The sequence below is a fragment of the Cupressus sempervirens genome, chromosome 4 (genome assembly GCF_028749045.1).
Source record: "Cupressus sempervirens isolate cs-2001-9-10 chromosome 4, ASM2874904v1, whole genome shotgun sequence".
Lineage (NCBI taxonomy): Eukaryota > Viridiplantae > Streptophyta > Pinopsida > Cupressales > Cupressaceae > Cupressus > Cupressus sempervirens.
Genome location: NC_143121.1, coordinates 581069196 through 581085703, shown reverse-complemented (window position 1 = coordinate 581085703; position 16508 = coordinate 581069196). Strand labels below are relative to the sequence as shown.

Genomic DNA, 16508 nt, shown 5'->3' with positions numbered 1-16508 from the left:
GTGAGACCATCAGTTGTGTGGCAACTTGAGTAAATGTGGGTTCTTCCAATCAGAGGTGAAGTATTTGGGACACATCATCACTAGTGATGGAATTGTAGTGGATCCAAAGAATATTTGTGCTATCATGGATTGGTTAGTACCCACTAATGTCTTAAAAGTTCATAGTTTCATGGGATTGGTGGGTTACTATCATCACTTCGTGAAGGATTTCTCGCAAGTAGCTCATCCCATCACTTCTCTTCAGCAGAAAGGGAAGAAGTATGTTTGGTCAAACCAGTGTGAAGTAGCATTTAATGCTCTTAAAGAGTTTTTGACTAGTGCTCTAGTACTTGTAGTGCCTAATCCTATAGGTGATTTCATGGTTTGCACAAATGCTTCATTGGAAGGCATAGGTGCGGTATTAATGTAGGATGGTCACGTAATTGCATATGAGTCCAGGAAACTCAAGGACCATGAGCTTAATTACCCCACTCATGATTTGAAACTCATAGCTATAGTGCATTCCCTTGTCCATTGGAGGCATTTTCTTTTGGGACAAAGGTTTGAGTTGCATAGTGATCATTGGAGCTTGCAGTATATCTTTACTCAGCCAAACCTGAATGCACGAAAATATTTTTGGATGGAGTCCTTATGTGAGTATGACTTTGATGTTCATTACATTAAAAGGAAGGAGAATTTCATCATGGATGCTTTGAGTAGGAGGCAACATGAGGTGTCAGTGATGTCATTGGGGGTGGATTTTTGAGGCCATATCTTGGAGGCTTTGCCTAATGACACTTGGTATCAGGAGGTGAGGGCAGAGATTGAGTCTGAACATATCCTTGAGGGGAGATGTTCTGGTTATATGCTTCAATCTAATGGACTATTGCAACACTCAAGGTGTATCTATGTACCCATATCGGGTGATCTTTGTACCTTAGTTTTGTCAAAAGTGCATCATGCACCGTATTCTACACATCCTGGTGTTAAGAAGATGCATGCTAATCTTGAATAGCTATACTTTTGGGTAGGGATGAGGTGTGATGTTGCTGATTTTTTTGCTAGATGTCTTGAGTGCCAAAGAGTGACGGCAAAGCATCAGCATTCGAAGGGTCTTTTGCAACCACGTACCATTCTCGAGTGGACATGGGATACGATATCCATTAATTTTATCATAGGGTGTCCTATGTCATCATGGAGACAATGGACAAGTTGTCCAAGGTAGCACACTCTTCACCCATGAGAAAATCCTACACAACTTCTTCTGTAATGCATGTTTTCTTAGAGGATATTGTTCATTTGCGTGGGATCCCTTGTTGGATTATTTTAGATAGAGATCTAATGTTTACTTCTACATTGTGGACATCTCTTCGGCATGCATTGGGTGCTCAACTCAATTTTAGTTCATCTTATTACCCAAAGATCGATGGTCAGACTAAGAGAGTGAATCAAGTTTTGGAGGATATGCTTTGCATGTATGTTATGGATAGGCAAGTGAAGTGGGAGGACTATTTGTACCTTGTTGAGTTTGCATACAACAACGGGTATCATAGTTCTCTTGGCATGTCACCTTTTCAGGCCTTGTACAATAGACCATGTTGTACCCCTTTGAGTTGGGATCACTTAGAGGACTGAGTTCTTTTGGGTCTAGAGATGCTTTAGGATATGGAGCAGCAAGTTATTCACATTAGGGAGCATTTAGTTATTGCTCAAGACAGGTAGAAGAAGTATGCAAATGCCCATAGGTTGGATCGTCACTTTTCTATTGGTGATAGGGTGTTCTTGTGAGTGCATTCGAGGAAGAGCCCCATCCATTATGGAAAAGGATCTAAGTTTGCACCATATTTTGTTGGACCTTTTGAGATCCTTGAGAGGATTAGTCCTGTTGCTTATTGACAAGCCTTGCCACCTAGCCTATCGTGCATCCATGATGTCTTTCATGTTTCTATTTTGAGGTAGTATATTTTGGATGTGACCCATGTTCTTGATTGGGATACTTTGTAGGTAGTGGATGGGCAACTTACTTTGGAGCCCATTTGAATCCTACAGCATTGGAGGCTAACCTTACAAGGTCAGAACATCAAGCAGGTAAGGGTCCAATGGGACCCAAATGATGAGACCTTTGCGACTTGGGAGGATGCTACACAACTGAGGGGATTGTACCCCTATCTTTTCATTGGCTTCCAAGAGTAAGCCTATGCTAGTGGGTGAGGATGTAGTGCCTCTTATGTTTGCAGTCTGCACCTTGTCTATTTTGATTTGAGAGATACTTGATACTCTTATTATATGTACTTTGAGATGACCCGAGGGTTGGGTGTTATACTTTGATTCAATATCATAGATTTTTTTACTGCTATGTTGTTCAATTTATCATATTTGCATGTTGATGCCATTTTGAGATGACAGTAGATCTATGATGATATATGATTATCTAGCATTTGGACATATTTCTGACTATGTTATGTGATGGATTTTATGTTATGGTGATTTACTTCATTCTTGTCTCTTTATGCTTTATGCAAACATGAGTGATGTAAATAGATTAAAAAGATATTTAATGTATTTTACTTCTGTTATGATATTATATGCAATTTCACTTGATCATGTGTTTTAGTGTGCAGGAATTAAATCCCCGGCAGTGGCACATGGAGTTAGTGATTTAGCTATTCATATTTTACCAATATCATCCTTGTATGGTCAACATATCCTTATTTTAATTGTTTAAATTAAAACCTTTTGTTGATTAGTAAATCCAAACTCATCTACATTATGTGATTAGACCAGTGAGTGTGTCTATGCATTTAGAGGTTTGTATTGTCATGAAAGTTGTTTAGTGATTTATGTGATTTTGGGTTTTTGGACTTTAAATCTTCTTGAATTTAATTTTTGGCAGCTTTTCCTTAGGTGAATTCTCATTATGAGGAATAACTTGTTTTCATTTAGGTTGATTTGGAGTCTAGCTAGTCTAATTGGCTAATTGCCCTAATCAACTATTCACTCGAAAAGTAAATAAGTATTGAAAAAAGGATTTTATTATTCACTTCTCACTTTTGGAAATACAAATTTTAAGAGCTTTTCTGAAATCCTCTTCCTAAATGATTGGATTTTTGTTCATTCTGGAAGTTGTGAGTGTGGGATATTCACGAGTCCTGTTTTGTTGGATCTGACTCTGGTAGACCTTACTTTACCATGATTTTTGGTAGCTTCAGTGGGCATTTTATTTTATTGTGTAGGTTTTAGTTTCTGCCCCTTTTGCTATCAAGTAGGTTTTTCCCATTTTCTTGTTTCAGTTCTATTTCAAGTTCTATTTTTGGTAGTCATTTGCTAGGAGGCTGAGAACTAGTGTTCCCCTCTATTTTTGTTTGTTGGTTCTACCCGGTTGGTCGGGTATGAACATTTTCCCTATTTTTGGGATGGGGGTTTGGGGTTTCATACTGTTATGTTGGTTGTTTCTGCATATGGTGTCCGAACCCAAATATTATTGGATTTTTTGAGTTTTGTACCCAAAGGTCAAATGGGTTTTAATTTTGAAGTTTTCCAATTTTTAGGGTTTTTACCTCGTTTTGCATGCCACCCTATTTTCTCAGGTTTTCTTGGCATGAGTTTGGTCGTGGACCTGGATCATCTATTTGGATGTCGATTAGACCTTTGTTTCTCTTTTTATGTCACATTGGGATGCATGTTGCATCTGTCCTCCCAAGTTTGTTTTTGATTGAGTGACTTTCTGCATTGGTTTCTCATCCACTCCTTGTGTTATGATCTTCATGATGGTGGTGTGCCATACACAAGTACATGTGTGTACATTTTTCGAGTGACTTGCAAGTCTTGATCTTCTATGGTACTTCCAAAATTTATGATCATTGGGTTTGGGTTGGAAATTTGCATGCCTATGGACACTCATTGTTGGATGAACATGGGTAGGGTAGGGTAGCATATGGACGGGGCTTCTACCTCACAACCTGGTGATCATTGTGCCTAGAGGGTTGGTGAAGGAAGTTTTAATTAAGTGAAAACTAAATAAAATACTAGTTGGTAATGAAAATTAAGATAATAAAAAGATGTGGTGCTAGAGCCTTCCATCAAGGAGTTGAATTTGCATGATCTGAGCTTGGGTTTTTGGATGCCAAGCGACTCTCCATGACAATAAGTAAATACTTGTTTACACCAACACCCCCCTTAAGTGCAACTTAGGAGAATGTACTTAAGCTCACAAAAGATAGATAATAATGCAAGATGGGTCCTAGCTACTAGGCCATGTTAGGTACCCATGTACAAACTGCATGTGAAAAATATATGTAATGCAATCTCTCATAAAGTGGAAAAAGAAGGAAAACCACATGGGAAAACCCCCCTCCAAAAAGAGAGATAAGTATAATAAAATAAAATGAGAGAGAAGAAGACCTCATGTGAGGAAAAGATCCCCCCATGAGAGAGAAGAAGTGGAAGAGAGATGGAGTAGCTCCCCCTCAATGTAGAATATACACCTATGGTAGATGCTCCAAGCTCGATGTAGAAACTGTACCATGAGTGTAGAACAACATTCCTCTGCTTAGGAAGAAATAGAACCAAAGGTGTATCAATGAAGCCTCTCCCATCTATAGGAAGAAACCTTAAAATGTATGGAATCTCTAAAACCTACTCAAGTGTCCCCATGTCAATACTGAAAGGTGTCTTCTCCAAATCATGTGTACTATGCTACTCTGTTGAAAAAGACAAATCAAGATCAACTAAGGATGAATGTATAATATGTATCAAAGACTCAAATATCTCCTCTAAAAAGAATGTGACCTCTTCCAACTGTTGTATCAAAGGATCTACCATCATGTCAACCTCAAAAGAATGATCAAGTAGAGAATGAAGATGAGGGTCAGAGTGTTCCCTCGCAACAAGTGAAGAAGGATCATCTTCACCAAAGAGAAGATGAATGTCCTCAATAGTGTCTTCCAAATCTACAATGTAGGACTCCACAAACAAACTAGAAATGTCTACCAAGTAGTCATCCCATGGAACTGAGTTTGGAAGACAATGAGTGTCCTGTTGCACTAAATCACTTGAATCCATGGTTATGTGAATACAACTATCATTAGGAACAATAGTAGATGGAATATCAATAGGAGGAGAAGCAATGGATGGCTCAAGAACATGATCACATGTGAGAATACCCAAGTTCAAGTAGCCAAAGTCCTCCTCACAATATGAATTAGCACTATAAGTGTGATCAAAATTTGTTGAAGAATCACTGTCATCATCATGACCAAATTCTGTGAAGTAGTATAGCCGAGATACATGATCAACCACCCTTGTAGCAATGATCTTTCTAGTCTCCAAGTCTCTAATAAAAATTGAATCAGGTGTGAATTCCACAATCCTTCTTCTATCTCCATGAGTGAGTTGATAGATGGAAAGAAGATTATGACTTAGGTGAGGTACACACAACACATCTTTGAAGTATCCCTCCCCCTTATCAATAGTTCCTTCCCCAATCAAATTCATGTAAGTATGATTTCCCATCAAAATAAGTGGAGTATGACAAGGATCAAGTGATGAAAACATAGACTATGAAGATGCCATATGATGAGAAACCCCTGAATCTAGAAGCCATCTCCCTGAATCTTGACTTGAAGTAGCTACTAAGGCTTGAACTTTTCCCATGTGATTCTTTCCTTTATCAAAATTTGAATGTGAAGAAGAGAATGAAGTGGTCATTCTTGATGGTAGACCAATTTGATTTTTCTTAAGAAGATTCTTGAGTTCATCTATCTCCTTATAACAATGATGTTCTTCATGTCCATTCTTCTTGCAATATACACAAGTATAGAACTCCATTTGGATGATTTTCCCTTATTGTTGGTGTTGTCTTGTGGTGAGGAGATTAAGTGTTCTTTCTCTTGTTGTGAATTTTGTTTCCATGATTTCTGCTTCTTGTTAGACCCTTTTCCTTGATTCCCTTCACTAGCCACCAATGCTTTAGACTTTGAAAACTTAAGAATCCCCATGATCATCAAATTTGATTGTTCTACCATCAACATCTCTGTGAAGGAATCAAATGAAGGCATGGTGTAGGAAGAACCTAAGGTCAACTTATGAGTGTTGAAGCTCGAAACAAATAATGCATACTCTGGAGGAAGTTCTCTCATCAAATTATCAATTTTTCATCCTCTATGGTAATTCCACAATCCTTAACCATTGACCTTAGCTCATGTTCTTTAGCGATATAGTCTTGAATTGTGTCAAACTCCTTTGGATCTAATGAAATGAGATTTTCATCAAGTCCAAAACCCCTAGCTTTGTCGACTTTTGCATACAAGCTAGCAAACTTATCCCATGTTTCCTTTACTATTTTACAATTATCAATATGGAAGATAAGATCTTCATGTACATACTTCCTCAAAGTACCAATAGCAACCTTATTGTTATGATTCCATTCATTTAGTTTATCAGGATCAGATGGTGCAACCATGGTTCCATCAAAATAATCAATTAACAATGTTTCCATCATTTTACTCCATGCTCTAATTTTCCATGTAGCATAATTATGTGGAGTTAAAAGTGCAAACCTAGGAGAGCCCATGATGCAAAATAAAAGAACACAAAAGAAAGAGAAGTGCAAACACTCAAGAAACATCCCCCAAATCACTCAATCAAAGAACCCCCCAAAATGGATGATTTCGACACTTTATACTTAGTGCATGTACAATCGACCACTTGTCAAAATAGATGAAAGTGGACTTTTGATTTTGATAGTTACAACAACAAATATGAAGCTATATATGACTCAACAAGATAAGACACAAGACCTCTCAAGGATCTAATTAATTAAAAGTGTCAAAATAGGCCAAAAATGACCAAATATTGAAAGTACTATGTCTACTCAGAATTACGCCAAACTGATACCAGATCTGGAAAGTAGACAAAAAATAATGCACTTTCAAAAAAATAGCACCTGAATATGTGTCCATATGAGCCCGAATGAAGCCTTTGAAGTTGCAAAAATTGGGTTTTGCAATTTCCAGAAAAACTTGGGAACAGGGATTGCAAACGACCTACAACAATGTGTAGATCACAAAATTTTACCCCAAAACAAAACAAAAAAAATTGCTCAAAAAAAGGAGTCTGTATGAGGGAGATATCATTGTTTAAAAATCACCTCTGTAATTAATTTTTCTGAATTGTCGTTGTCGCACCTCCAAAAATCAAATGACTCTATATTTCACCTCAGATGTCCAATTTTGGTGAAACAAAAGTTGATTTAGAGGTTTTTTGACCTTCTAAACATGATGCCAACATTTGATTTGCACCAACAAGCTCCAATCTTGATCTACAAAAAAATCTCTCCAATGGCTATGCAATGAAACTCCAATGGCTTTGACACCATGTAAGAATTTGGTATAGCTCTGATACCATGTAAGAATCTACCTAAGGCAAGAATGAAATGCCAAGACCTAGAAGCTCAAGAGATATCACAAGAGAGACAAGATATGATCAAATGAGAATGGATTAATCAAATAATTGGATGAATACATCATACAAGTGCCTCATATATAAAGATAACTGATATGTCTAGGAGTCATACAAGAGATAAGCATAACAACTAAGTAGATGTCCACCAAGAGTGGATTATCCTCCATTGTGCATGAATGTATGTGCAACAATGAGAGGATAAGAATAGAAATGTGTATCTCATTAAGAGATGTAGTAGACAACATGTGCTCAATTGGAGTGCAAACTACTGTGTTGTCAATGTGTTGTCAACACAACAACTCATATGAATATACAAACTCCTAGGTGTCTACATGACAACTAATATGAAAATGCATTATTCTAAGTAAACTTAAGTAAAGTATAAATAGTAAATACTTATTTACACCAACATCAACCCCTACTTAATAGCCCATTGAGTGTCTAACCAAGACCTATAGTTTTGCATTGTCTATGTCTTGGTTTTAGTCATCATACTGCCTAGCATGTGTGTTACCCATGGATGTTTGCTTGGTGTGTGTTTGTGGTTAGATCATTATCTCTCTCAACATGATGAGTGTGGGCCTACGGGTTCCACGTGGTTGGGAGGCGTGGCTACCTATACCACTGCTAGGGACCATTGGACAGAGATGGTCTATTGTCTTAGTGCGACCGTTGTTGGATGTTGTCACTTGGTACTTTGGGTTCCCGAGTATGCCTTCTTGTGAGTTATGCTTTCATTGGAATGCATGTATATCATGTTTAGATGATGTTAGTTATCGACGCATTTCCTTACTAATCAACATATGATAGATGATGTTATTTGGTTTTGTAGGATTATCTCATGCTTTGTGTTTAGCATGTTAGATTTCCTTATGCTTATGTTGTAGCATGTTTTAGTAGTGACATCCTTCTTATGATAGTATCAACAATCTGATTGGTAGCTTGGGATGTTATGTGCGAGGGATGGCTAGTGTCCACAATGGCCTTATGATGCTATTATGGTTGGCAAGAACTGCGTACTTAGTTTGGTTGATTTGCACATTGAGATGTTGTTTTCAGTTATTACTATGTTTTTTTAAGTACTTTGCGATGTTACATTCTATACTTTCCCTTTTTACTACTTGTTAGATGGTTAGATGTTGTTTATGTCTTTCAGTATTGTATTCGAGTGTTTATGCCTTGAATTGTGGATCCGGTATTCCCGGTGTGGAGGTCATGAACTTTGTTTAACCCTTTTTGGTTGTCCTTAAGTGTTTTCTTGTATTTCCTGGGTGACCATGTATCAGCATGGTGCGATACAATAAAGTGTCGCACACCTATTAGGAATTTTTTGTGTGTTCCCTAATTGTGTCGCATGCCTCTTAGAGAAATGTTGTGCGATACTTTCTAGTATCACACCCCCTTTGAAGAAATGTTGTACAATACTCGTAAAGTATCGCACATCCTAAGGAGAAGTGTCACCCAAACCCTGAAAGTGTCGCACCCCTTCTTGAGGAATGTTGTGCGATACTGAAAAGTATCACCTGGTATTTGCAAAAACCTATCCGAGTGGATAGTGGGCACCTTTTAGTAAGACCCAAACTTTTCATGAAGTATTTAGGGTACCCTCTTAGGTGTTCTTCAATCCTTTGGTGTCGCATTTTGAATTCGAAATGTTTTGATTTGAATTTTAGTTATGTGTCTTCTGTTGTTAGTCGTTTTGGTTAGTAGTGGCATTTGGAGATCCATTGGTGTTAGGATGTTTGGTTAGTCTTTCGTTGCGATCTTTGTGATGCTCATATGTTGTTGTCACATGCATTCATACTTATTTTAAAAAGAAATTATCGTGGCTTATATTTATCGTTGTTTCCAAGGATCTCCAGGTGGGGTATTGCATCTAAAGGAGAGTGGTGCATCATGTGGATCTCACAAATGAGTGACTATAACTCTATCACACTCTGTATTGGTACAAATGAAAAAATGCATAACTTTTTTTATAGTATGATAGTACACATCATATCACTCTATTAATATTGCACTTAAATTGAAAGTATTTAATTAAATCATTTATGACTTTTTTGAGCATAAATCACTAAAAGAAAATAATTATTTTATCCACAACATAAAGGCATGATAAATCAAGGATCTCAATAACATCATCTTGATAATCATAAATCAATAGTCTCGAATACGATATAAGTCATGTATCATCATAAGGCATTATGTCATGTCGCTAGAATCATCATGCAGATATAATCAAATTGAAACATCAAAAAAACCTATTTGTCCATCACACTCAAGATGCTAGCAACCAAAATTATATTCATCATCAATGCATCTCATCAACTGATAATGGCAAATAAACAAGTGTATATCTCAAATTAAAATAATCATGGAAATGAAGTGCAAACACGAGAGGCGTTGCAAATATGGTGTTACTCAATGTTTTTTATTTATTGAAGTTATTATTTTTTTTAACATGTATACAACATTGAGGTTTGATGCTACGTTGTTTTCTATTTTGGGGTATAGTGTTTATTTAGGATTTTTGGGTCAATTATCCATTAATGAAGTATTATAAATATGTACTAAGCTATTTTAAAGATGGGTTTTCTTGTTTCTTTGTAATTAGAGATAATTGGCATGTGATATTAATAAGTTGGTTATTTCATTCTTCAATTTTAGCTCATGCATTTAATGTGTTGTTATACACAATCAAAAATATGAATTGATGAACAAATTAGAGTAATGTATTTATTTTGAGAATATGCAATACTAGTTCAAGAAAGAATTGATAGGATGTGAAGATAATTAAGGTGTACTTGATATAAAAGACAATAACCACCTTTTATGCTTTTATCGTGATTGTATATTTCATTGTGGTTTTGGTAGATATAAAAAGGGGATTTTAGTTTTTAGAAGTGGAAGAGGTTTTATTTCCTTTTAATTTATAATCTAATAAATAGAATTATCAATTATTGTCTATCAATTCATAATTTCAATATCATCTTCATTTTGTTGTAATATATATTAGAAGTCTGACATTTAGAATCTTCATATGAATTTGAATCGAGTACACCTGGTTGGTAGCATTGTGCTTTTAATACGGCATATGTCTTATTGAGTAATTTTGTGTATACAAGCATCCTTATGATTAGATTATCATGGGTTTCAATATTGTTGTCAATCATATTGATTTCCAAAGTGAGTATTTTTACAATGGAATATTGTTGAGGTAGGTCACAATTATCATAGAATTCTTGTAATGAGAAATCCATGCTTGGAAAATTAGAGATGTGTGTCATGTGTTAATCCTCAATTTTCTTGGGGTGTAAGGTATACTCTTAATAGGTTTTCATCTAAGTTTCATCAAGTGGGTGCTAGCTGACAATGAAACTATCTAGGAACTCTGACCTAGAAAGGGTTGGGTACCCACTTTTGTACCATTTCAAACATATGGTAATAAACACTTGATGCTTTGTGTACCCTTCCTTTGTGAACTAATATGATATGGTTCAAGATTCAAAATTCAAACTACAATATCTCTATGGGTGGCATAGGCAGACCATAAGAGATGAGCCCTTGAAACTTAGGTTCAATCCCTTTGGTTTTTTCTATTGTTGTTTCTACTTTTTCTAGATAAGCTAATTAGAAAGGTTATAATATGACTATGTATTTAATATACAATCTCTTATGACATGGATCTAGTTTTGAAGAATTGTGTGCCGATACAAGGATTGAGACACAATGAAGAAACAAGAAATACAACTTGGGTATGTAGTGGTGAGCAGTGACCTTTTATCCCAATATATTATGGACATAGATACCTTGTAATCTATCTATACTAGAGTATTATATATAACTTTGAATGCATAATGAGGAATCTATGTTGATTATCAAGTCAAAATTAGGATGAATGGTCATTGTTTATCAAGTAATTATAGTCTAAATTGGTGACTCTAGAGCTATTCTAAACAATCAATAAGAATAAAATGCACTAGACCACTAGAACTCGTGCTAACAACTTTTGTTCTAGGGAACTATGAGAGGAAGTGTATTACCAATTATTATAGCTAACTTCGCTCACCCATAAAGCCTAAAGTATAAATCAGATTTCAGCAGATTTTTTGTTGTTATCTTTGTATGCAACCTTACAATGAATTAAATATGTTTCTGCTTCTGGGTAGGTGATGAAGTTCCCTATAGAATTTGTTAAGCATCTAAGGGTTAAAAAGTGGTCATTTCAAAGTGTTTCATAAAGATGTCCAATAACCATGCACTCAAAAATTACATTACTTATGGACAAATGTCCCTGGAAATGTGCATAAATGTCAGTAGTCATGCACAAATGAATCAATAATGAATCAAAAAGACTACAAAAATGATCGACTATTGATACATATGCAACTTTTTTTTTTTTTAAATTTTTAACTCCTTTAAAATCAGTAATTGTGGAATCAAGTCTACACAGAGTGTACAACTAGAACACACTCAGCTTGATAATCTTTCTTTAAAGCCCTTGCCCAACTTTATAATTAGTATGGAAATATATATGATTATATAAAATATCAAAATTATAAAATATAGTCTAAAGATTTTTAAACATTAAAAATCATCCAATTCCAGGCCTTCTTCAAGGTTATCTCATTTCAACAGATAGGAAAAATAATATCAAAAAATGAACAATAAAAATATATTCTGAAAAAGAAATCTGACTTGGCTATGACGATATTGGTGGTCCAAAACTCGTCCAGGGCACTGGCCACAAATCTAAGGCCTCAAGATGAGTTTTCTAAATGTAGGCCTCATTTAGCCCATCAATGGACTGGTTAGAAATGGCTCTGCCAATTATACAAGGTGTATAACATTGTCTTGCAAGTGTTCTACAGCAAGGTAAAGATAAGCTGCATTCCATTGGAGGGCATAATGCTCAACAAAGATTTTGGAGAGTGAACATAATTTGGAGACATAGTAAATGAAAATCTGGATAGTATGAGGCTTAGTATTGCCTTCTGCTCCAACCGGGCCACTTTCTCCCCTGGACATATTCTCCCTCCAAATCCAAAAGGAATATAACCGTTGTTTTTCTTGGTAGCCTCTATATTAGAGAACCGTTCTGGATTGAACTCGTACACATCCCGTCTTCCCCATAGCTGAGGATCTTCATGCATTCCCAATATATTTATTAACATTGACATCCCTTTGGGAATCTTTAGATTTCTCATCTTCACGTCTTGCTTGGCCTGTCTCACGGTGTAAGACACTGGAGGGTACAGCCTCATGGATTCATTGATAACCATTGTCATCTGTAAAGAGAATGAGCAACAATCAAAATGGTTATTTAATAGATTAAAAAATTACAGTTTATGTCTTTGAGTTTGACTGTATAAATAGATTTTTATCAATGTTTTAGATCATATTTTATGCTATTAAAATAGTGAGTTGAAGTTTAGAAAAATTAGTAACAGACCAAGACCTATTAAATGGTTGAGAGCACGGGAGGTGACACCAAAACTAAAACAAGTTTTAATTTATCTTCTTTTGTCTTCACTTTGTGCCACTTTCCCCTTCCACTTCCACTATTTAGTGATTCTTGTTTTTCTATTTATTGTTTTTGTGTTCTCTATCTGACTATTTTGATGATAGATCATAAAGTATGACTTAAAATTTTGATAAAAGAATGTTCACCCAGCCAAATATAATTGTTTAGATTGTTCAAGGAGGAAGCCCTTACAATTTTCATTTTGGAGAGCATGTTGTTGTCTGGATGACCTCCTTTGGTGATGTCCAGGACCTCAGCTCTAACTCGGTCTTGCCAATGAGGATTCAGAGCTAATAACATCAATGTCCAGGTTAAGGACAACTTGGTTGTCTCCTGCCCTGCTATCAACAGAGTTTTGCATTCGTCCACAATATCTTGCAGAGTTAGCCCTTTGGCATGATTGAGTTCTCGCAAGAAGAGCCCCAATAAATCATCCTCCAATCCTTTCATGTTGTAATCCAGGCGTGCATTGATGATTTGTAAGATTAAAAAATTGGCCTTCTTACCCAACCTCCAAACATCTTTATTTCCACCCCAAGGTATAAACCTGCCAAAAATTGCCTAGTTCAAAAACCAAATAAATAAAATTGGCGGGTACATGATATTTAAGTGTTCTACCCTTATTGACTTCACAACTAGTTATTGTGAACCTCTAAATTTAATGGCGTTCCCATATTTCTATTTAGAGACGATTTAAATGAGATATTTCAGGGCAGAGGTTTTGTAAAGTAGAGCAATATTCAGAAGCTGAATTGTTGAGTACAAAGCAGTTCTCTTGAAAAGGGCAAATCTTTGAATCCTATTTTAAATTCCTACATGGTGGAGAAATCTTCTCGCTGAAGTGTAACCCAAATGAATAGCATTAAGATATGTAATCATGAAAATGAAAAAATGCACTGTTTTGAAGACATAACCATATTATTTGGTTCGACTTTCTGAAAACTCAATGATGGTACCTGCTTCCGGGGACACCTACAAATCTGGTTGCTTTGAATAAGGCATGCTGAAGAGCTTTGAGCTGATCAAGTATCTCAAAACCTTCCCTATAACTACTTCCAAATAATAATTTGGAGATTACATGGCCAGTAATCTTATTCAGTTCTCCATCAACTTCAATTTCTACACCCTCTCGGCCACACTTCATTATTCTAAATGCCCAGTCATTTAAAATGGGCAGAGAAGCGTCCATCACTAAGCCAAGCAATCCCTGAAGGAAAAAATTCAGAGGCAGATGATTCAAAGCCAAACAACAAGAACTCTCATTGCTCTAGCCAAACAGTTTCACATACAGCAACTCAAGTGTATTTGAAAGTGCTTGGAATGCATTACATCTTATGAAACTTATATTCAACATATAATGTCTAACCTTCAAATTTTCGGCTGAGAGAGCCTGACCAACAATCCGACGTTGGTGAAACCAATCATGATCTTCTGCCATGATAAGCCCATTGCCAAAAAGAGGAAATCTGTCAGTTTTCAGGAACCCTGGCCTCCCCCAATTGAAAGAGCCCGACGAGCTTATATCCTGTATCAGCTCTGGCTCTTGTACATACAACACTGCTTCAATTCCAAGCCAGTACACGAAACTCTTTCCTGCACAATATAATGTTTCTTGCTGGTCATATTCCGAGCACCAATAGGAAATCCTGAAATACTCAAACAAGTGATTGGAAGAGGCTATACACGATAAAAGTTCTGACTTTGACTCCAATCAATTCAATGCATTTTTTTAAGATATACTATTCCAGTTAGCTTGTGCCCGCTCAAAATTTTTGCCTGTAGAATATTATTGGAGGTGTAAACTACCTAGTAATGGTGTCAGAATCAGTATAATCAAATCCAGTTACTTCTGCCAACATAATAATTTAACGATACGTTATCTTTTCAAGCCAGACTGAATTAGGTAAGGGTATCTATAAGTTTGGACGATAAAAGAGGAGATTGGAGGACAAGACTGCACTTCAAAAACAGTTTGGAACTTCCCTCCAATCCAAGGAGGGCAAGAGATGCCCTCTACACTTCATAATTATGGCTGAGTTACTATCTATTAAAGTCATAACATGTTCAAGGTCAATCCACAACCAATAATTGAAAAAAGCTTGAATGCCAACTTACAAGATAGATTCCAGCAAGTGAAGAGAAAGAAATTTAAAAATGGATGGTCCAATCAATTCATTTTTCTTCTTTTGTTTTCTGCTTTGTATGATAAATTATAGAGTTCAATTCAAAATGTTGATAAAACAATTCATACATAAATTCTGAAACAATTTCTGACAAATTCATACTTTTTCATCCTTCAAATACAGTAGGATAAACATCCAAATTGTTAAATATATTATTTAAAGAGTTCTAATAATAGAATATAGACTTAAACTTAAATATCAAAAAATAATTCACATAATCAAATCCAAAAACAATTCATACCAATTCAGACTCTTTCACCACTCAAATACAAGAAAACAAGCATTCAAATTACTCTTTCACCACTCAAATACAATAGAATTACTAAATATATTATTCAAAGAGTTCTGATAATAGAATATAGAAATCTATCCACCAATCCAAACTCTTTCACCATTCGACATCCAAATTGCTGAATATAATATTCGGATAGTTATAGTAAGACAAACCGTATGTTTTCTTCCAGTCTACAAAGTAGGGGAAGAAAAGATTCTCCAAGTTGTGCATTGCAGCATGTTTGTGCTGCTTCCAAGTCTTGTCAACAATTTTCTTTATATCAAGAAGATTTCCAAGCAGAAACTTTGGATTGGGCCCTTGTAAACCTTGGCTCAGCATAATTTGCTTCATATGCCTAGGACTTAAGAACCCATAAATTTTACATATGACAAATATGAAAAGAAGCAGCATAATCAGGATGGGGGCAGCCATGGAAGGAACCCCAACAAAGAGGGGAGACACAAATAAAGTGAAGAGTGGGCAGTCAAGCATGGCAGCTCTGGTGCTCTTTATAACTTCATATATACCAATGACGGCAGTACAATCTGTACAATTTCATGGAACTGTGTTTACAAATTTAACCCCACACGTGCCAAAAAAAAGGGGTCCATTTATAAAACTGCCCTAGTAAACAAGTTGCCCAAATTTCCCATCAATACAGACATCGCACATAATTCAAATAAATGATAGAAGATCAAAAAGATGTACTGCACACAATTCAAATAAATGAGAGATAAGACCAAAAAAATGTACCGCGTATGTCCGTTTTGGTTTGAGACCGACATCCCTTGTGGTTTTCCTCCTCACGAAACTTGCATTATCACAAAATCCTACCAGACCAGCCTCGTAAGGAGAAAAAATACAGCCCGAGTCATTCTCAAACTGTCAGCAATGTCAAGTAGTGATGAAGAAAAACACAGCTAATTGTGACCCTCAGAGCAATTGTCCTTAGCCATCAAATGCAAGTGGCTCCCCGAAAATTTCACGCCCTAAGAAAAATACGAGGGAAGTCAGCCTCAAAGTAGCCCGTGAAGCACGTTCTAAATAAATGCACTATACAAAAGATGTGACTCCCATTTAGCAAGCTAAA

At 36.0% G+C, this 16508-nt stretch overlaps 1 protein-coding gene across 3 annotated transcripts; it reads right to left on the bottom strand.

The window, feature by feature from the left end:
• Window positions 1–11993: 11993 nt before the first annotated feature.
• On the bottom strand, window positions 11994–16407 carry LOC149562536 (cytochrome P450 714C2-like). Of its 3 annotated transcripts, none has more exons than XM_089826014.1 (6): window positions 16172–16407; window positions 15592–15963; window positions 14328–14554; window positions 13918–14168; window positions 13154–13508; window positions 11994–12725 (listed from the first exon to the last, which is right to left on the bottom strand). In XM_089826014.1, the coding sequence occupies exons 2-6, from the start codon at window positions 15908–15910 to the stop codon at window positions 12303–12305; spliced, it is 1575 nt and encodes a 524-aa protein (XP_089682140.1). In that variant the 5' UTR covers window positions 15911–15963; window positions 16172–16407; the 3' UTR covers window positions 11994–12302. The 3 variants fall into 3 exon arrangements, with proteins under 3 accessions (XP_089682140.1, XP_089682139.1, XP_089682138.1); XM_089826013.1 differs by having other exon boundaries at window positions 15592–16037; window positions 16172–16307; XM_089826012.1 differs by lacking the exon at window positions 16172–16407 and having other exon boundaries at window positions 15592–15902.
• Window positions 16408–16508: the final 101 nt, after the last annotated feature.